The 21,780-nt window shown below is 44.1% G+C and overlaps 1 protein-coding gene across 4 annotated transcripts in view; it reads left to right on the top strand.

Moving 5' to 3' along the window:
- Window positions 1–21,780, top strand: part of LOC144685438 (ras-specific guanine nucleotide-releasing factor RalGPS1-like) — a 911,907-nt gene that overhangs the window by 743,572 nt on the left and 146,555 nt on the right. For all 4 annotated transcript variants that reach the window (XM_078549928.1, XM_078549931.1, XM_078549929.1 and 1 more), the window contains one exon: window positions 20,393–20,460. In XM_078549928.1, the coding sequence (XP_078406054.1) occupies window positions 20,393–20,460 (68 nt within the window). The remainder of the gene's footprint in view (window positions 1–20,392; window positions 20,461–21,780) is intronic.

The following is a 21,780-nucleotide window of genomic DNA, read 5'->3' on the forward strand; positions in this document are numbered from 1 at the left end:
GGCCCACTTGAGCAAGGTTCTGAACCTCTACACCTTCTCACTATCTTGGCCGAGGATTGGTCCTCAGGGCTGGATGGGGAAGAGCTTAAACAAGGGTGGGGAAAATGCCAATAGCACCACCAGAACTTCAGAAATTGAGCCCAAAATAATGACACGTTACATCTGGGGGCTGATGTGACCTTTTATTTTATTTCATTTTATCAGTTTCATCTGATTAAATTTGAAGTTTTGATTGATGATTTCCTTTTCAGTTGACTCTTTATCCTTTGGCTGTTTTAAAGCTTTAGCCCTTTCGCATGTTGGCTTTGTGGAAAATAATTGTCTAAGAGTTTGTTGCTATTTTTTCTGTCAATCCCTCTGCCTGAGACATTGTTCAGAGAGATTACTCCATGAGAGGTTATCGTGTTTTGAGCATTAGGTGATGTCTCTGGTGAATTTTTCATTATCTGAAATGTAATGATCCTGATTACATTGTTAAGTTTATGAAACAATGTTTACAGTCATTTAAAACAGTTTGGAAGAGGAAGCCGTAAATTTATTTTAAACTTCATCCCACAAATGTTGCTACTTTAATTCTCCATTTAACCGTATGAGGCCTTGTTTTGTCATAACCTTTTCCTTACTTTTCACATAATCCATCAACAGCTACTGTCATCGCAGTTTGACTACTTAATCGTTGGTGAACTTTGCTGAGGAAGAGCTGGTCCATAATTCCACAGCTTTTGTTTAAAAGTTGCTGGTTCCTGCCTGCAGTTTATCTTTGGCATGACTCCCATTAACCGAGACACTTGTATGTAATTTGAATCAGTGTCCAGCTCTCGGCGAGGCCCAGTGCTCAGTGTGTACTGGGACATCCTGCTGTTTATTGTCACCAATATTGTTTGTTAATTGAACTGGACCATAAAATGACTCAACTGCTATTAAAGCTGGGTATTGAAATTCTTTCCCACTGGGGAATACGTCTTGGTTGGCTCAGAAGTGTTAGGTACATTAATTTATTGTGATCTGTGTGTAATGTTGTTCAGCTGTTTCTGTGCCATTGTACAAAATGTAGAGTTATGCAACAGATTTAGGGCCGTGCTTTTCAGATTCGTCCGTGTGGGGGTTCCGCTGCAAACATTGACGCACTCTTGGCACAGCCCCCTGCAAGTATTGGCCACTCGCCTCTATTCCCCTGTAAACATTGACACGTTCCCAGGAACACCTTATATGTACTGACACACACTCATGGGGTTCCTGTCCTGAGTTTCGAAAGGCTTTCAGCCACCCCAAAGAAAACAGTGCTATCGGTGTCGAAAGGGCTTCTTAAATTTGCTCACTACAAGAGGAACATGAGGCTGGCCAGTCAGCAACCACATCAACAGTTGTCCAGAAACGGATGATTCTGGGGACTGTCTGGGATCTCTTCGTGTACTCCTTAGGGTCCTGTCTAAAAACTTAGGGTTCTGGGTTACTGAACTTTTAGAAATAGTTGACGTGAATGACTGGCTCTCCCCAAAATATTAATGTCGGCCCTTCATCTGTTGAGTGTTGGTGTAAGCTGTGTCTCATTTACATTTGGGGAATATTAAAACTTGCCCTGAGCTGTGTGAAAATGATAGTCTGTGCACGTAGTCAACACATTTGTGTCTTAACATCATTTCTCATTAAATTTCATCCCTTTGGTTTTTGGATTTCTTGGCTCAAGCCTCACTAACAACTCGCTATTGCTTCAACTTCATAAAAAGAAAAACATATCCATTTAGTAAGCGAAGAAATAAAACTTGGAAGTTCATGGTGATCTTTGTACCTCACCCGAACAAATCCAAAGTTTCTTAATGCTAATACGGGGTGGCCAAACCGGTGTTCTACTCAGAGCTGTGCCAGGGAATGCCGTTCACACAAGGGCCAAAGGAAATGTTTCAAAGGCAATCCCAAAGCCGCCGCCACCCCACCCCACCCCCCCACCCCCCGCCCCCCCCACCCACACCACCCCCCACAAGGGAGGTCTGCTCTATTAACATCAATGCATGGGAAGCAGATGTAATCGCAACCAAAATGGCGACCCATCATCAAGAATGGTGTCCAGACCTTCCCTATAAGAGCAGCCACTGGGAGGGAATGGTGAGAGAGATGGAAAGAGAGGGCAGCTGCTCAGGCCAACAACCTGCCACCACCTCTGGTGGCCCACGCGCAATATCTGCACTCTGGGAGAGCCTGCAAGGCCAGTTTGTAAGCCATCTGCATCCAACACTGACATCTGACTTAAAACTCAGTTGCCCACAAGGAAGAATCATCCTTGACTCGGACAGCTAATGATAATGATATGGTGAGGCATTTTCTCCAAGCTGTTCCCAGCAAAGAAGCTTTTGTTTCATGGGAGTGCATAAGAGGACAACACAGAGTGTGGAGCGCAGTAGCGTTGAAGTGTTGGCACCCAAAGAAATGCGATGCCAAGGAAGGCAGTTGTCCAGGGTGTATAAGCTTAGTCAGCTGTTCCGGAGTCTTCCTTGACTTACTCTGAGTACGCGGTTGGGGGAAGCGTACCAAGTGATCATCTCAGCACATTACAGAGCTAGGAAAATCCATATATTGTACATGGAATAGGCTTGCTGGACTGAAGAGCCTTTTTTCATTCTGTGTTCTCACCTTCCTAACAATCTCTGTATCGTAACCATCTCAAAGTACGATCTAGCGTGTTATCTTTGAGAAGAGTGTAATGAGTTCTACACGGGGCCAGTGTGCCCCTGCCTCACTGACCAGCAGAAAAGTGGACAACTCATAGTTTTGGTTGTACTGATTGATTAGGACTGTGTCCTGCTGTTCTGTGAAGAGCTTGCATTGCACCATTCCTTCTGTACTGTCAGGGGCAGGATTCTTGAGGCCTGGTGATAGTGAGAAAAGAGGTGGGCAGGCCCAGAATTTCATGCCGCCAGCCAGCATGCCAGTTTGCTGGCACCAGCCTGTCCCCCAGCCATTTTCGGGAAGGCCAAGCCGGGGCAGAACAGCTATCTGCCTGCAAATGGCAGATAGCCAATTCGGATAGCTAAAGGGACTCCAGGTGGGGGGGAGTTGGTGGGGGAGGGGACAGAGTTTCATCCTGCCAGGACCATCCCGCACGCACCTCCCCCGTCCTTCACACCTGCTGTGGTCGCTGGGCCACAGCTACTGGTCACCCAGTGGAGGGGTTGACCCTCCATGATCACAGCCAGGCAGCTGGAGCCTTTTTTAATGTAATTATTACCTGGTCTTCTGAAGCCCCCTTGATCTTCAGTGTCTGTGTCTCTCTCTCTCTCTCTCTCTCTCCCTCTCTCTCTCCGTCTCTCTCTCTCTCTCCCTCTCTCTCTCTCTGGCCTCCATCTCTTTCTCTCTCTCACCTCTGTGTCTCCCTCACCTCTTCATCTCTCGCTCACCTCTTCATCTCTCACTCTCTCTCTCTCTCTTGCCTCTCCACCTCTCGCACTCTCACCCCTCCGCCTCTCGCTCTCTCTCTTGTGCTCTCTCTCTCACCTCTCACTCTCTCTTTCGCACTCTCTCTCTCGCTCTCTCTGTGTCTCTCAGAATTGGCAGTTCCCATCTTGGTCTCTAGGGCTGCCAGTATCTCATTGCCGGAAGGCATCCCATTGGCCCTCCAGCCTTGTGAGACCACCCACTATCCTTAATTGGACAGCAAGCATGCCCTCTGGGCATTGATTGACCAATCCTGAAAATATTGTTGGCAGGTGACTGTCCTTGACATGGTGAAGGGTCATGATCCGCACTTGACCCCGGCATGGAGGTCCTGACCCCAAACGCAATATCCTCCCCCATGTCAGTATAGATTAGATTTAGAACCAGGTGTAGGGTTTGAAACCACAATCTTCCCAGAGCTCAAAGCTTTGCTCTCTGAATGCAGTTAATTCCTTGTTGATGGTATTGAGGATTTCTTTAAAATTCTTTAAAAACTTACTGGAAGACTCTAGAGTTTGAAAATAGAACACTATATTCTCTAAATGTCTTTCTCCTCCTTTAAAAACACTGCAAAAAGCCTATTTCTTTGACCAAGCCTTTGGTCTCCTGCCCTTGTGACTCCTCCAATAGCTCAGTGTCAGTTTTTTTGTCTGATTAAGCTCTTGTGAAGCACCTTGGGACATTTTACTTCATTAAAGGCGCTATATTAATGCAATCTATTGTTGTAAGTATGAATCTGAAAGTCGTCTGAAACATGGACTACTTAAAACCACTTAAGTTAATGTAGATTCTGCTTGAAAAAGCTATTAATTTATGGAATCTGATGTTTGCTCTGATTGTTTTTAAATATGCCAACTGCGATGAATGACGGGGATTACTTATTTGCTTGTTTGATGGAGCGGCTAACAATCCTGAATATAAACAGTTAGGATAGCTGCTGGAGATCTGTCATGAGGGAATGAACAGATTTGAATCAAGAGAAAAGAAAGTCTAGCTTCGGTGTTAATCAACAATTTGTGCTCTGCTGTTCTGAGTAGCCTAACGACTAGAAAAGTATTTGTTAGAAGACTTTGAGATACAAAAGATGTCAATTTTGGTTCCAGTGACCTGCCACCATGTGTAGCTGCCTTCAATCATTGTCATTTGTATAAAGCCTCACTGTCTTGGACGTTGGCCTAAACAATGTGCTTCTGCTACCACAGCACCTCTAAAGAATAAGCTAACAAAAGCCAAGCTTTCAATATTATGGGTTTGTCCTGTCAGTTGCCCTGTCAAGTCATGCGGCTGATGTTTGTCTTGGTTTTAAACACATTTATTAATCAGGCCATTTGTCTATCTCTGCAGCAAACACTTACAGAAGTAGAATAATTGAATCTTACAGGTTAGAAGTTGCTTCACTGTCGCTGGGTCAAAATCCTGGAACTCCCTCCCTAACAGCACTGTGGGTGTACCTACACCACATGGACTGCAGCGGTTCAAGAAGGCTGCTCACCACCACCTTCTCAAGGGCAATGAGGGATGGGCAATAAATGCTGGCCCAGCCAGCGAAGCCCACATCCCGTCAACGAATATAAGCAAAGAAGGGAGCTCGTCAGCCCATCATACCCGTGTCAGCTCTGTAAAGAAGACTGAGGTTTAATTTCTCTTGAAAAAAGAAGGCTGAGGGATGACCTAATGGAAGACTTTAAAATCATGAAAGGTTTTGACAGAGTGGGTGCAGAGAGAATGTTTCCTCTTGTGGGGTGGAGCATAACTGGAGGGCCTCAGTATAAGAAAGTCACCATGAAATCCAATAGGGAATTCAGAAGAAACTTCTTGGTCCAGAGAGTGGTGAGAATGTGGAACTCACTACCACGGGGGGAGTGCTTGAAGTGAACCTTAATAGATGCATTTAAGGGGAAGGTAAACAAGTGTATGAGGGGGGATGGGAAGAGAGGATGAGGATTTAGATGAGGAAAAGATGGGAGGGAGTTTGAGTTTAGCATAAATGCCAGCATGGGCTGGTTGGGCCAAATGGCCTCTTTCTGTGCAGCATCTCCTATGTAATCCTGTATGCAAACAAGCCTTTCAGTAAGTCCTCCCCCCCACCCCCCGCCAATGCCGCACCCACCAACACCGGCTATTTCCCGCATAGCCCTGCAAATAATATAGCAGCTGCTCGAGTGAACGTTTTGGTGTCAGGCACTCGACTCACCATCTTCAAGTGGAAATGGGTTGGTATCACAGTGAGACAGGCGACAGGAACCCTCCATTTAAAAAAGGCCCAATAAAACAGATTCTATCGAGCTGTGACCCAATGTGCTCGCACAGCTGGTTAGATCACATAGGGAAGCTTGTCATCAGCGCTTCTTCTGTAAATCAATCACTTGCACAGGCATTTATAAAAGGCAACATGTGCCTCGAGATCACTGGACTTTGACACGTGAGTGTATCACAACAGGGAAAGAGTGTGCTCCCACTCCACATCAGGCAAACATTAATGTGGTCTCCTCAGTACATTTGTTTGGAACATCTGTCAGAAACCTGGCCGACCCATGAGAAAAAAAAGCATCAGGAAGGATTCCGGGACTGTTTTTTTGGGAGGGAATCAGGCATTCTTCCGTGTTCCTGTATTTGAACGCTTTGTTTTTGCTTCCATACGATGACACTATTGTTTGAAAAGCTGGGAGGAATTACTGAAGGGGAAGCCGCTTTTGTTTACTTTCTGGCTCTTCAGCTCTTGGGCTCAGTAACTCCTCCAATTTCGTAAAATCACAGGCAACAATAAAACCAGGAATTTGGCAGCACCGTTTTAGTTTACGCTGGCATTGCATGTCCCTCTTTCCCACGCAACAATCGGTTGTCGGCCAAATCGCTTTGGGGAGAAAGGTCACCGTGCCTATGTCTCCAGTCATTTAAAGCTGTTGTCAGTAACGTTAGTAAAATACAATTAAAGATTGTCACTTTGCTACTGTTGGGATGAATTAAGAATTAAAGACTGACGAACTTCTATACAATTTATAAATGCTGTGCAGATTTGTCTCCTTTTTAGACTCAGATGGACTTTTTTATTCAATCATGGGATGTGAGCATTGCTGCCAAGGCCAGCACTTGTTGTCCATCCATAATTGCCCTTGGGAAGGTGGCGGTGAGCTGCCACCTTGAACCGCTGCAGTCCATATGGTGTAGGTACACCCACAGTGCTGTTAGGGAGGGAGTTCCAGGATATTGACCAGCAACAGTAAGAATGGTGATATATTTCCAAGACAGGGTGGTGAGTGACTTGGAGGGGAACTTGCAGGTGGTGATGTTCCCATGTGCCTGCTGCCCTTGACCTTTGAGGTGGTAGAGGTCACGGTTTGGAAGGTGCAGTCGAAGGAGCATTGGCCGGTTGCTGCGGTACATCTTGTAGATGGTACATACTGCTACCACTGTGTGTCGGTGGTGGAGGGGATGAATGTTTAAGGTGATGGATGAGGTGCCAATCAAGAAATTTGTCTTGATTGGCATTGGGTTTCTATATCCTGGCAAGTGGAGAATTTCCATCACGCTCCTGACTTGTGCCTTGTAGATGGTAGACAGGTTTATGAGGAATCAAGAGATAAGTTACTTGCTAGAGAAGTCCCAAACTCTGACCTCCTTTTGTAACCACAGTATTTATATGGTTGGTCAATGGTAACACCCAGAATATTGATGGCGGGGGATTCACCGATGGTAATATCATTGAACATCGAGGTGAGATGTCGTAATTTTCAAAAAGGTTGTCAGAAATTCTTTTGCTTCTTAGATTTTGATGCATTGAAGTGTCACAATAATATCACATCATTAGGGATTACAATTCTCTGGGAAAGAAACAAAGTTTGTTCTGTTTGCCAGAGAGTCTTGGGAGAAATTCAAAGAGAAAGACACTGGAACTCCTGGACAAGTTTTGAGTTGTAGCCATGATGGTACTCCTAAGCATATTTCACATTGATCCATATTAAAGTGTACATGCCATGTGTCTACCCAAATTGCATACGTCATCCACACTGTCTGATAAACCACCTACTCATGTATCAACATCAGATTTCTAGGTTGTGTTTGTTCTATTCCGGAAAGTCAGTTGGTGAAGGATAGTCTGGGTCCTGATGGACTTCATCCGAGGATCTTAAAGGAAATGGCTAATGAAGTAGTAGATGCGTTGGTGTTAATTTTCCAAAATTTGCAACATACTGGAAAGGTTCCATCAGACTGGAAAGTAGCGAATATAACCTCTCTATTCAAGAAGGGAGGGAGGCAGAAAACAGGAAACTATAGGCCCGTTAGGTTGATGTCGATCATGGGGAAAGTGTTAGAATCGATCATCAAGGAGGCTGGACACTTAGAGAAACTCAAGGTAATCGGGAAGAGTCAGCATGGTTTTGTGAAAGGGAAATCACGTTTAACCAAGTTACTGGAGTTCTTTGAAGGAGTAACATGCACAGTGGCAAAAGGGGAGCCTGTAGATGTACTGTACTTAGATTTCCAGAAGGCGTTTGATAAAGTGCCACATCAAAGTTTATTGCAGAAAATAAAAGCTCATGGTGTAGGGGGTAATGTTTTAGCATGGAAAAGATTGGCTGGCTGGCAGAAAACAGAGTATGCATAAATGGATCTTTTTCTGATTGGAAGGATGTCACTAGTGGAGTCCAACAGGGGTCTGTGCTGGGGCCTCAACTTTTTACAATTTATATCAATGACTTAGTTGAGGGGAGTGAAGGCATGGTAGCTAAATTTGCAGATGACACAAAGATAGGTAGGAAAGTATGTTGTGAAGAGGACATAAGGAGCTTGCAGACAGAAATAGATAAGTTGAGTGAGTGAGCAAAAATCTGGCAGAGTATAATGTGGGAAAATGTGAAGTTGTTCACTTAAGTGTATTACTTAAACAGAGAATATGGGTGAGTCCAGAACTAGGGGGCACTGTTATAAAATTAGGGGTTTCCCTTTTAGGACAGAGAATGAGGAAAAAAATTTTTCTGAGGGTTGTGCAACTTTGGAACTCTGCCTCTGAAGGGGTTGGAGGCGGGGTCACTGAATATTTTTAAGGTAGAGGTAGGTAGATTCTTGTTAGGCAAGGGAATCACAGGTTATCAGGGGTAGATGGGAATGTGGAATTCGAAACAAAAACAGATCAGCCATGATCTTAATGAATGACGGCAGGCTTGAGGGGCCAAATGGCCTACTTCTGCTCCTGTTTCATATGTTCAATAGCCCTAGATCTTTTTACTCAGTCTTACATTTATTTACAGAATGAAACATTACAAGCATACACCTCCTAACTCAACCACATGCAGTTTCAGTAAGGGTCTCTTATATGTGCTGAAGTGAAACCCCAATTAATGCCTCCACCTGTACATATATAAACACAATTGCTAAACAATTAACATTGTTCCCTATACCCATGTCCAAATCATCTCAAATGCCTAAAACGAACCTAATACTATCCCCTGTGGTAAATTGTGCTGACTGGAGAAAAATTGAAACCAATGTCCATTTAGCCTAACTCTTCCTTTCCTGTCCACCATGAAAAACTTTCTATCTTTCTATGCAGGCTGCTACATTTCCTCTTCTACCATATCCCTGAATATGTTCCAAGCCTCTTATAAGTCACCTTAGGAAATGAATTTTGAAAATCCATATATATTCCATCAACTGCATTGTCTTTGTCTATCCCATCAATCAGTTCCTCAACAACTTTACTACATTCATCAAGCATGACTTGGCTTTAAGAAATCCATGCTGGGCTGACCTTGATTAACCCATTCATTTAAGTGCCCTCTAATTTTACCTTCCATTCTGGATTCTAAGGACCATTAAACTTATACTGAAAATGATAATGTTGAATTGTTAAACATCTTCAGAACCATGTTGCTCATGTCTTATCTCATGCTACATCTCACTAATGTCATACATGCCCTGTTCTTGTCAATTTCAATTGGTTCCTTGTCCCTCGGTGCATTCAGTTTAATGCTCTAATCCTCATTTTCATATCAATCAATGGCCTCACTCCATCTTGTCTCCTCAATCTCAGCTTGTATCCTCTGTGCTTTCAATCCAGGTCTCCTCTCTGTTCCCCTCCTTCCACTCCACTCCACTGCTTCAGCCTCCACAGTCTGACATTTTGGCATTCCCTCCCACCCTGCATCTCCACACTTCACTCTCTAAGAAACCCTTTGACCACATTCTTCAGTCACTTCCCGCTGTCCTCCAATCTCCTCCTGTAAGTTGATTTGGGATTTTTTTTTTGTATGAAAGAAATATTTTTGTTCTGGAAATTAGCTAAATATTTACAGTTTGCATTTCTCTAGTGCTAACAATAAGAACTTGATCTTAACCAGAACAGCACAGTTGGAACTGAAACTACTGATATCTCATTGTTAACTAAGGACATTGGTCTTGATGCTGTACAGGGTATCAGCAGCAGTGTTTATACAGTGTACAAAGAGTGCAGCCAACTTGTAAATTATTGCATAACCCTCTTTTGCCTTTCTTTCTCCCTTCCTGTTTTCTGTTTCTTAATTGTACCTTCTTCATTTCTTGCACATCTTGTTCCACATCTTTTCACTTTTTTAGTTTATATTTGTATTTCCTTCCTTGCAGAGTGAGCCAATGCGTAGAAAAGAGAGAGAATTGATGATAACTTTTTCTGATTCACAATTTTATTCACCATTAAAGTGCCCATGGCAGTTTGAATAGCTGGTTAAGACAGTGAACTGAAGAGTTATCCAGGTCAGAAAAGTTTCAGATCCAGTGTTTGCTTCGTACTGAGTTAACTGATATTATCTGCAATGAAGGCAGATGTGCTACATTTAGCCTCAGTGTACCTGTTTTATTGAGATGAAGGATCCTGCACTTGATTGTTCCTACTTGATTGCTATGGAGTATGTACATAGGGCGAGGCTGGTCTTGGGTGTGAAGGGTTCTGCAGTTGAATATCCTGCTGACCTCAGCTTCTGCCTGAAGAAGAGCTGCACTGCAATTTTACCAGAAAGCTGACTGGGCCTGTGAGTTGTATCGCAGCATAGGAGAGATGGGGAGAGACAGGAAAAAATGTAAGTCAGGTTAATAAAACTTGAAGAGTACATCAAACTATTCCTCTGCCCAAGAAAAATATACCAATCAAATCAAACTTCCACCTGAAAACTGAGAGCTTTACAGCTTCTGCATTAACTTACCCACGACAGGCTAACAAAGCCCCCATAGTCAAAGATCAGTACACACATACGATATGAAACTGGTCAAAAAATTCAGCATATGTTTAATTTTTAAAAAAACAAAGTGCCTTACAAGGCAGACATAGTGAAGATGTTTCCATTTGCAGAGGAGGCTAGAACTAGGAGCCACAAATATCAGATAGTTGCTAATAAATCCAACAGGGAATTCAGCAGAAAGAAAGTCACTGCAGTCTCAGAGGGCCATTGGCCCTCTAATGAGACGGGTGATGAGTTTAACCTGAGGGTCACCACACCTCAAGCAAGGAGTGAGGCTGAGCCTTCGTGGATGACCTCAGCCGGTACAGGAATTGAACCTGCAATGTTGGTCTCACTCTGCATCACAAACCAGCCATCCAGCCAACTGAACTAACCAACCCCCAATAAACATCCAATGGCATATCCACCGTTCCTTCACTGTCACTGGGCCAAAATCCTGGAACTCTCTCCCTAACAGCACTGTGGGTATACCTATACGACAGTTCAAGGAGGCAACTCACCACCACCTTCTCAAGGGCAATTAGGAATGGGCAGCAAATGCCGGCCCAGCCAGCGACGCCCACATCCCGTGAACAAATAAGAAAAAGATACAGCTTTACTCACCGAGTTGTTCAGATGCAGAACACATTCCCAAATGGAGCCGTTGAGACAAATAGCATAGATACATTTAAGGACATGTTAGGCAAGCACAACGGGAGAAAGAAATAGAAGGATATGTCAATGGGGTTAGATGAAGAAGGATGTGTGGAGCCTTGCCTCGAATGTAAACACCGGCAGAGACCAGTTGGGCAGAAGGGCCTGTTTCTGTGTCGTAAGGACCACATTTTTAAAAATAAGTTCTGTCTTTGTGAAACTTGGATAGTTACACACAAGTTTATTTTGACTTAAGCTCAGGGAATGTTTGCAGCCCTGTTCTAACCCCAAATTATCCTAAATACACCTTCTGCGTATTACTAATTATATGTGGGTGCCCTGGCTAATTAAGGGGGTGGGAAAGTTGATTTTTTTTTTTTCCATTTCCTATCTGATGCTGTAAGATTTTATTCTTCAGTTTCCTCTCCTGTGACATTAATAAAGGGCAGAAACATGCAAACCAAGAATGATCCTTCTAAAATTTTCTGACTGTAGAATTTTTGTCAGCACAGAGGAAAGGTACTCAGTTGTGGTTTAAGATAGCCTTTTTGTTGCTTTGCGAAGTATAAGTGTGTCTGTGGCAACGTTCGTTAATGGCACCCAGTTCACATCAGTCTTCAGAGCGAGTTGCCATAGCTCCCATTGTGAGAAGCTCCAACTTCTGCACTGTTTACACAGTTGTGGACATAGGGGAAAAACAGTACTGAGGTGAAGGCACTTCCCCGGCAGTACTGTTCCCGCGTATCTAGGAATAAGCAGCACAGATTAGGGAGAACAACCAGTACAAATATTTACTGCTCTGACCCTGTTAGTTGGCCATTGACACGGTCATTGTAATCATCGTAATATCTTCTAGAATTGCGAAACGATACAAGTATTTGCAATGCATCTGGTATTTGAACCAGTACGAATCTGCAATTCAAAGAGATGAAACACGCTGTATTTACTTAGAATTATACAGTGGCTACAGCATAGAAGCCATTGCGTCTGTACCAGCTCTCTGCAAGAATAACTCATCTAGTCTCACTGGTCCAGCTTTTCCCCACAGCCTTGCAAATTTTCTCTCTCCAGATAATTATCCATTTCTCTGTTGAATGCCTTGATTGAATCTGTCTCTACCACACACTCTGGCAGTGAATTCCAGATCCTCCTCACCCGCTGCGTAATAAAGTGTTTTCCTCGTGACGGCCTGACTTCTTTCGCTAATCACCTTAAACTGGTGTCCTCTGGTCTGCGATCCTTCTGCCAATGGGAACAATTTCTCACCATCTACTCTGTCCAGACCACCTTTGATTTTGAACACCTCTAACCAAATTTCATTTTAATCGTCTCTTCTCCAAGGAGCCCAGCCCCAGCTTCTCCGATCTGTTCAAGTAACTGAAGTTCCTCATCCCTGGAATCATTCTGGTAAATCTTTTCTGCACCCTCACTGATGCCTTCACATCTTTCCTAAGGTGTGGTGTCCAGAATTGGACAGGTTTCTCTAGTTGAGGCCGGAGCCAATTAGTCTCACTGGGACGAGTTGTGTAGCAGGAGGTATGAGATTTTTGAGAATTGCGTACATTATAATCCCTAAGTGTTCTCTGGTGTGTCACAATGCATCACATGACCTAACCGACATCTCTGGGGTTGCCAACTATGTTTAAATGTATTCCTGGAGGTTTCATCACATGACTTGCCCGCACGCTCCAGCCATTGGTCGGCCACTGCAACCACCCTTGTGACATACTGCCTACCTGCGCCAATTAGAAAGCAAAAAGACTCATTACCCGATTGGATGATGTCAGCCAAACAAACTTTTTCCCCGTTTTGAATATTTTTATATCTGGTGAAGAGAAATGTCCAAAGAAAATGAAAAAAAGAAATCTTTTTTAATGTCGCGATGATTTTTTTCCCCAGGGTTGCACACAGCAGTGTCCGGGAGATTGATCTTCAATTCCTGGAGAATCCAGCCTAATCCTGGAGGGTTCACAACCCTAAACATCTCGCGGTTTCAAGTCAAACAGCTGCCAGTCCCGGTGGTTTAAAACTAGCCAGAGCCACACTGGGAATGCAACGCAAACGAGCAATACTTGTACCAGCAGACAGTGTGAAATTAATTGTCCCGTATCATTACAACCGTTTTTTTTTTAGTTTGAACCGGGCGTTTGATGTCTCTGCAAGGAGCGGTGTTCTTACTGGTGGAAATGAAACTTGATGCTTAAAAACAGGAGCAAGTTTCCAGTGTTGCCATTTCCAAGTGTAAATGGTGCAGTGGGGAGAATGTCCGGCAAGGATTCGGACTGGCAGCACTGCTCATGTGACACAGGGCGTTCACACTGTTTTTAAAAGTTTTCGCCTGCTGGAGATAAGGACAGACCAAAATTATCCACAATCGTACAAAGCTTCTGCTGCCTGGGAGACACCACAGTATTCGTTATGGCTGACGTCCTGTTTGGTTCACACTGAGAGGTCACCATCTCTGAGGAAAACCAAATTCCCTCCATTTTCTTATAAGCAAAGTAGATACAGTAACATTTCCAAACATTAATTCTCGCTGCCCTCTCTGTGGCTGCTGAAAATACTGTTGACGCGGGATGGTGAAATTCTGTTTCCGTGGGCTGAGACATGTTACAAATTTACACTCCAAGCAGCATGGCCTACACAGCAATGGGCAGTGTATCCACTCCAGCCTGCCCGTATCGCAACTGTACGCACGCACTTACAATTGAAAACATCATTGACTAAATTTGTTAAAGAAAAGTTAAGGAAAACCTATAATCTGAAGCTTCCTCACCTCGTCGTGAGCAGCCTCGAGCAGTGTCTTTAAAGACAGCTGGCTAGGCCTCTTCTGGAGAATGCCCCAAGTCCTCTTCAAAATAGTTGCCATGGATCTTTTACATCCAGTTGAGAAAGTAGACCGTTTAACATCTCATCAGAAAGATGGCACCTCCGATTGTGTAGCAATGTTTTTTTTACTGCACAAGAGAGTCAGCTGAGTTCTTACCTTAAATCTCAAAGCTCGTCCTGCTGAGGACCTGTGTTACATTTGGGCCCTAAAAACTGGCATTCTGACCATAATCTCCATATCCAAGGCACCTAACGCCTGCTTCCAGGTAAGCATCTTGCACACACAGGATCTGGCACATTTCTGGGGCAGTCCAGAATCTTAACTTGTCATCTAAAAAATGGACGCGATAATTTGTTATTGACGAGCAGATTGACACGCCCAAGATAACCTACAAATTCATCAACAAAAGAACTTGCATTTATATACAGCCTTTCACATCCTCAGGACCTACTAATGTGCTTTACAGAAAATCACATACTTTAAGTGTGGTCACTTATTAAATGCAACAGCCAAACTGCCCACTGCAAAGTCCACAAACTGCATAAGATGATCTGTTTTTAGCGAATCTAACTTTCTGTGATGTTGATCGAGGGATAAATATTGGCCAGGACACTGGACAGAACACCCCAGTTCCTCTTCAAAATAGTTTCCATGGATCTTTTACATCCACTTGGGAGAGTAGATGATTTAACATCTCAGCAGAAAGAAGGGACCTCCGACTGTGTAGCAATGTTTTGACTGCACAAGAGAGTCAGTTGAGTTCTCACCTCAAGTCTCTAGATAGGACTTGAACCCTCGACATTCTGCCTCGGAGGCAAGAGCGGTTCCAACTGAGCGGCAAATGTCGGGTTGTGATCCCATTCACTGAACGTGCACACTGAGCCTTTCCTCCGTGCAACATAGAGGCCAACCTCTTCTGCTAACCCTTCTCTCCTGTCAGCTAATTTTTATCCTGAACTAAAGCAGGAAGTACTGGAAATATGCAGCAGTTCTGTCAGCAGCTGCAGAGCTAAAAGATATGTTAATATTTCAAGCACAATCTTTCTTTGGACACTCAGAGACCGGCTGCATGTTTGCAGGGTTTACTCTTCACGTTTTGGACGTGTCATGTTTTCTTTTTGGTTCATGACACCACCATGACCCTGGTCTATGTTGGTCACTCAATCTTGTTAAAGACATTTATTGTAAGGCAAGGATGTGCAGCAGAATTCAAAACCAGTAATAGTATGGCAGCCAATGTGGAAAATGTGAACTACAGTGGCAAATCAGGAAAAGGGAAGATTAGTAACGACAAAAAAATGAAAATATTTATCTTTATAAATAATAAAAATTGGTTGCGAAACATTGGAACACAATCTTTGAATCAGGATTGTTGTTTATGGAATGATATTTTGATTTATATTGTCCAAAGCCCTGAAGTGCGTCACAACTTGACCCCCTCTCAAGCTGTTTGGTTTATAAAATAGGGAAAAAAATGATGTACTTTCAACGTGCTTTACATATTACACACAATACACAGCGGAGAAGTAGATCATTCAGCTCAATTGGTCTATGCTGGTGTTTATGCTCCTCACAAGCTTTCTCTGAGGCTTCCCCATAGTAACACAACTGGGCCTGCTGCTGGATTAGGCCCAGGCCTAGGGTTTAAGCCCTTTAGTGAGACAAGGGGGTGCATCCCTAACCTCCCACTTCACCCCTCTTTTTAAACTAATATAACATCCAAATAGCTGAGCACCAAAAGAAACTTAGCAGTGGACCTGAGCTGTGGAAGCCTCCATAGATTGGAAGGTCCGCGTTTGGATTGAGATGCAATTATGTTCTAAAGGTCCTACCTGGCTTGCCATAGTCATGTGACCTCTGCCATGAGCCACGGACTGGAAGCAGCCATGTTACATTCAGTTCTAATAAAGACAGAGTACAATAAGCATTGTACTCTTTGAGCTTGTAACAGTCTGCAGGGGTTCAGGGGGTATCCTGAACAAACATGGACACAACGTTCACTCCAGTATTTTCAGAAACGTTCCCAGCCAAACAATATTCAGCAGCAACCGGAAAGTCCCAGTGCTTGTTTTTAGCAACTATGCTCTTGCTTGTTGTTCCCTCCCCATCAATCCCTGCCAGGGGGTTGAGGGTAGGATGCTGGCCCACTCACTGGCATATTTGAAGCAGCAGCTGGTTAAAAATAAAAAGTCAGTAGCCTGCCGAGCGCCATCCCACCCACCCCTGACCTTTCTCCCATGAGCAGAGAAGGCATCAGCCGTCTGCCCTGAGGCCTACTGAGACCCTTAAGTGGCCAAGTAATGGCTATTCAAGGGCCTTATTCTGTCTCCGCTATTTTACATGCGTCAGGGCAAGGCAGAGGCAAGGAAGGTATCCCAGCAGCCTTGACCGTGCAGGCTGCTGTTCGTCGAGAAGGAGAGGTAGGTAGCTCCTTTTGTGGGGGGCTCCCTTGTGCCCATTGGAGGCACCCTACTTCCCCAAGATCAGACCTCTCCCCCTCCATATAACCCCAGCTCCCCTCACTAGCGTCTCCCAGCTGGGCCAGCCCAAACTACCGGACTTACCCCTGAGCCTAGGCTCCATGGCTCTTCTTCCTCGGGGACTGTCTGTCGTCCCAGCAGTGGCCACCGCTCAGTCTTGCCGCTGCTGGGACTGCAGAGCAGTCGGCCAATCTTATTGGCCGGCAGCTCTCTAGGGCAGGACTTCCTCCTAGATTGGGGTGGAAGTCTCACTCTGAATCGATTAAGGCTGCTCCCAGTGTAATATCGCTGCGGGTCAGCCAGTTTCTTAGTTGGTGGTCTCACGATTGACTTTTCCGTTAGGGGGGGGTTGGGGGCGGGGAATATGTCTCCCTGTAACTTCCAACCCCAGGGTTTCCGGACATTACAAATGGCCCAGGCCAGGAAAACTGGGTGCTATTCCCTTCATAACAAATACAGTGGACCTTCAGTGTCCTGCACCTGTGGGCACCAAAAGACCTACAAAAGAAAATCAGCCTTTGTCATTCTTACCAAGTTATCCAGCTTGTTCTAGCTTCACATTCCTAACCTTGTGTTGGGATCATGTGATTTTTGTTGAAAGAGATTGTATTAAACCGTATTTCAAAACATTTTTTTTAAAGATTTAGATTCTGATCCTTTTAAAAGCAAAAGATCCTAAGAAAGTCCGAATTTTTGTCCCAGCGAGCTCTGTTGTGTTAGCTGATTTCATTTGAGATAATATTGGGATACTAGACTCATCGTCCAAAAGGTCTCTAAGTTAGAGAAGAGAGAACATTCACTCCGAGTTCCTACTGAGGGTTCCCAACTCTGGCTGGACAGATTCCTGGAGGTGTCATAACATGACCCCTTGCTTCCAACTCACCCACCAATGCCCTCCTGCCATTGGTCACCCAACATGCCAATCCTCACAGTTTTGACACCAATTGGACCTATTCATTACCTGATTGGATGATTGTTAGCTGTCAGGCAACATTTTCTTTCCCCCCCGTCCCCCACGTGTCTAATATTCTTATAACTTGTAAGCAAAAGTGTCCAAAGAAAATTGCAAATAGAACACATTATTTTTTAATGCCCCTTTGCTTTTTCTTCAGGATACTGACAGCAGCCTCCTGGACATTACTAATGAATTCCTGGAGACTCTAGCACATTTCTGGAGGATTGGCAACCTTATTCCTCCCCTGACACTATCCATTGACCTTGTTAGAAAGGTGAGGATAGGACTGGGCTCTGCTCTGGTGTCCTATGTAGTCAGTTGGGCTGCTATTTCCTGTGGAAACATACCCCAACATGAATTCGCATCAGTAGAACCACATCTCAGCATGAGCCAGCATCCGTGGAGTCATAACTAGGATAAGTCAGCAGTCTTGTCACCACATCCCAATACAAAACACAGCCTTCAGGAGAGGCAGGGAGGATATTGGAAGCACAAAATAAACGTGAGAGAGCAACAGAGATGTCAAAGTGGTGTTGATGTTCCAAGCTATTGTATGTACAATTCTAAAGAGAGTTCAAGAGCAAAAGGACTTGTGGGTATATGTGCAAAAAGCATTGAAAGTGGCAGGGCGAGAATGCAGCCAATAAAGCTTAATATGGGAACCTTTGCTCTGTCCGCAAGCGTGACCTTGACCTCCCGGTCGCTTGCCATTTTAATTCACCATCTTGCTCTCATGCTCACATTTCAGTCCTCGGCCTGCTTCCAATGAAGCCCAATGGAAGCTGGAGGAACAGCACCTCATCCTCCGATTTGGCACTTTACAGCCTTCTGGACTCAACATTGAGTTCAGTAACTCTAAACCATGACCTCTGTCCTCCATTTTCATTATTTTCCCCCCAAGTACCAGTCTATATCTTGTACTCATGTTTTTTTCCTTCAGGCAGTGCAGATCTTTACTGCTACCAACACATTCTGCTATTTTGCTTTTAGACAGTGCTGACATTTATTCTGCTATTTACACATTCTGCTATTTTGCTTTCAGACAGTGCTCACCTCTATTCTATTAACACCTACTCTGGATCAATGCTTTGTGTCCTTAATATTATTATCACTCCCTTTGCTTTGTGTTCTGTGACATCTTCATCATTTAATCTCCCCCACCATCTAACCTATCTCTAACCTTCCCTTTTGCTCCACCTGCCTCTTCCCCCCCACTTTGTCAACAGCATAAAACCCATCACCTTCCTACTTCACTCCAGTTCTCTCCAGAAGAGTCATATTGGACTTGAAACATTAACTCTGTTTCTCTCTCCACAGACGCTGTGCTGCCAGACCTGCTGAGCTTTTCCAGCACTTTCTGTTTTTGTCATGGGATCCTGGGCTTTATAAATAGAGGCGTAGAATACAAAAGCAAGGAAGTAATGATAAACCTGTAGAAAACGCTGATTTGGCCTCAGCTGGAACATTGTTTCCAATTCTGGGCACCACACTTTAGGAAGGGCGTGAAGGCATGAGAGAGGTTGGAGAAAAGATTCATGAGAATGGTTCCAGGGATGAGGAACTTCAGCTACGTAGATAGATTGGAGAAGCTGGGGCTGTTCATCTTGGAGAAGAGAAGACTAAAAGGAGATTTCCCTCTGCATGGGCAGAGAAGCTAGGGAGAAACTGTTCCCTTTGGCAGAAGGGTCGTGAACCAGAGGACACTGATTTAAGGCGATTTGCAAAAGAAGCAACAGCTACATGAGGAAAAGCTTTGTTTTTGCAGTAAGTGGTTCAGCTCTGGAATTCACTGCCTGAGAGCGTGGCGGAGGCAGATTCAATCGTGGCTCTCAAAAGAGAATTCGATAAGAGGGCTGCAGAGGAAAGGCTGGGAGTGGGATGAGGAGAGTTGCTCTTGCAGAGAGCTGGTATAGACATGATGGGGTGAATGGCCTCCTCCTGTACTGTAACCATTCTACGATTCTATCGGCTGGTCATGCAATAATAATTTATTCATACGTGCAAATGTCACAGGAAGAAATTGTTACTTAAATTGACATGACATATGCAGTAGTCAGTGAAATCATTGTGCCAAGTGGTCAACTGAAATGAAAACTGAATATCTTTCACATCTCTAGAAAGGACTTCAAATGTTTCAGTAGGTGTCCTGTGTCCAAAATAAGTATTTTAGCGTTGATCAGTTCCCTTTTTATGTGGTAGAAATCAGTAGCTCTCAAACTGGGGTCGGTGGACCCCCCCCCGAGGGTCCACATAGACACTTTTCAGAACGTTCACAAAATACTGTGATAGTACAGGCCTGGAGCTGGGAGCGGAGTGAGATGAGCATATGTGCAATGCAGAGTGGGGTAGCTGTCTCTCACTGGGGAGAGCAGAATGCCTGGAGAAGCCCTCAGAGCAGCAAGAAAGCGGAATAGCTATTTTCTTCGCCGCAATGTTAAAGCACTCTTTACATGCAGCGTTTTCATATTCAATATGGCGCTATAACTTAGATGGTGGGATCATGATTATTAATCCGTGTGGAAAGGGGCTCTTCAGCCAAAAGAAAAAAGTTTCAGAACCACAGGTTATATATCATCATCTGCTGAAAAATTTCTGTACTTCTCGTTGGGTTGTCTTAGTTCCGACTGGGGCGATTGAGATCAGATGTGTGTTCGATGCTTGATGTTCCAAAGATAAACAAATGTCTTTACAATCAACCTATTTGATATTACTTAGAAGAGATAGTGTACTTCCTACTTACCCCCTGGAAGACAAGGTGAACATTTTTCTGTTTTCCAAACTGTGGTCAATGAGTCTACACAAATGTAACTGAAACCTTGTGTGTTTTTTTCCTTTCTTTTCACTCGATATACAGACTATCTTTGAAGATAGAACCAGGGAACAGCTCTCCTCGTCTGGTCTCTTCCAAAGAGGATCTAGCAGGTAAGACAAAGGATTTAAGAAATTAATCCCCCTTGGATTTCTCTGCCTGCAAACCTGAAGAGGCCATAACACAATCTGTCTGCGAAGTCATACTTCATATATCACACGCAAAGTATCAGCAAATGCAGGCAGACTGACTTCAGCAGCACATCCTGCCTGCCTTAATTATAGGAATTGTTTCTTTCCTGCAAGTCAGGTTACAGCAAATATAACATGGTTAACTCAGACTGAAAGAGCAATGAGTTAAACAGGCATGGATTATTTCTTCATGGCTGATTTCAAAACTTATTCACGCTGCTTGAGGTGTCTGAGTGTTGGACTATAGTTTTATCCAGGACGTTGCAATGTTTGAACTAGAACTTGACAGTAAAAACAAAAATACTTGGAAAACCTCAGCAGGTCTGGCAGCATCTGTGGAAGGGAACACAGTTAACGTTTCGAGTCCGCATGACTCTTCAACAGAACTAAGGAAAAATAGAAAAGGGGTGAAATATAAGCTGATTTAAGAGGGGGTTGGGACAAGAAGAGCTGGATAGAGGGCCAGTGATAGGTGGAGACAACCAAAAGATGTCACAGACAGAAGGACAAAGAAATGTATTTCCATCCATTGTTTTATCTCTACCTTTTAGCCTTTTTCGATTCCTTCACCCCACCCCAGCCCCACTAGAGCTATCTGTACCTTGCTCGTCCTGCTTTCTACCCTTAATTAGCACATTCCTTTAGATAATATCACCACCTGCAACACCTCTTTGTCTTTTTGTCTGTGACATCTTTTGGCTATCTCCACCTATCACTGGCCCTCTATCCAGCTCTACCTGTCCCACCCCCCACCCCCCCTTAAACCAGCTTATATTTCACCTCCTTTCTATTTTTACTTAGTTCTGTTGAAGAATCATGCGGACTCGAAACGTTAACTGTGCTCCTCTCCGCAGATGCTGCCAGACCTGCTGAGTTTTTCCAGGTATTTTTGTTTTTGTTTTCGATTTCCAGCCTCCGCGGTTTTTTGCTTTTAGCTAAAACCTGACAGTGCCAGAGCCCTCGAAATAATCTTGGTGCCGGTTAATTCATCCAAAGCATCCCAAAAAAAAAAACCCAACAGAAGTTCAGCTGCTTGGTTAAAGGCAAAATACTGCGGATGCTGGAAATCTGAAACAAAAACAAAAAATGCTGGAAAAACTCAGCAGGCCTGACAGCATCTGAGGAGAGAAAGACAGAGCCAACATTTCAAGTCCGAATGACTCTTAAGAGTCATATAGACTTGAAACGTTAACTCTGTCTCTCTCTCTCCCCAGATGCTATCAGACCTGTTCAGTTGCTTGG

Source organism: Cetorhinus maximus, chromosome 10, assembly GCF_964194155.1.
Source record: "Cetorhinus maximus chromosome 10, sCetMax3.hap1.1, whole genome shotgun sequence".
NCBI lineage: Eukaryota > Metazoa > Chordata > Chondrichthyes > Lamniformes > Cetorhinidae > Cetorhinus > Cetorhinus maximus.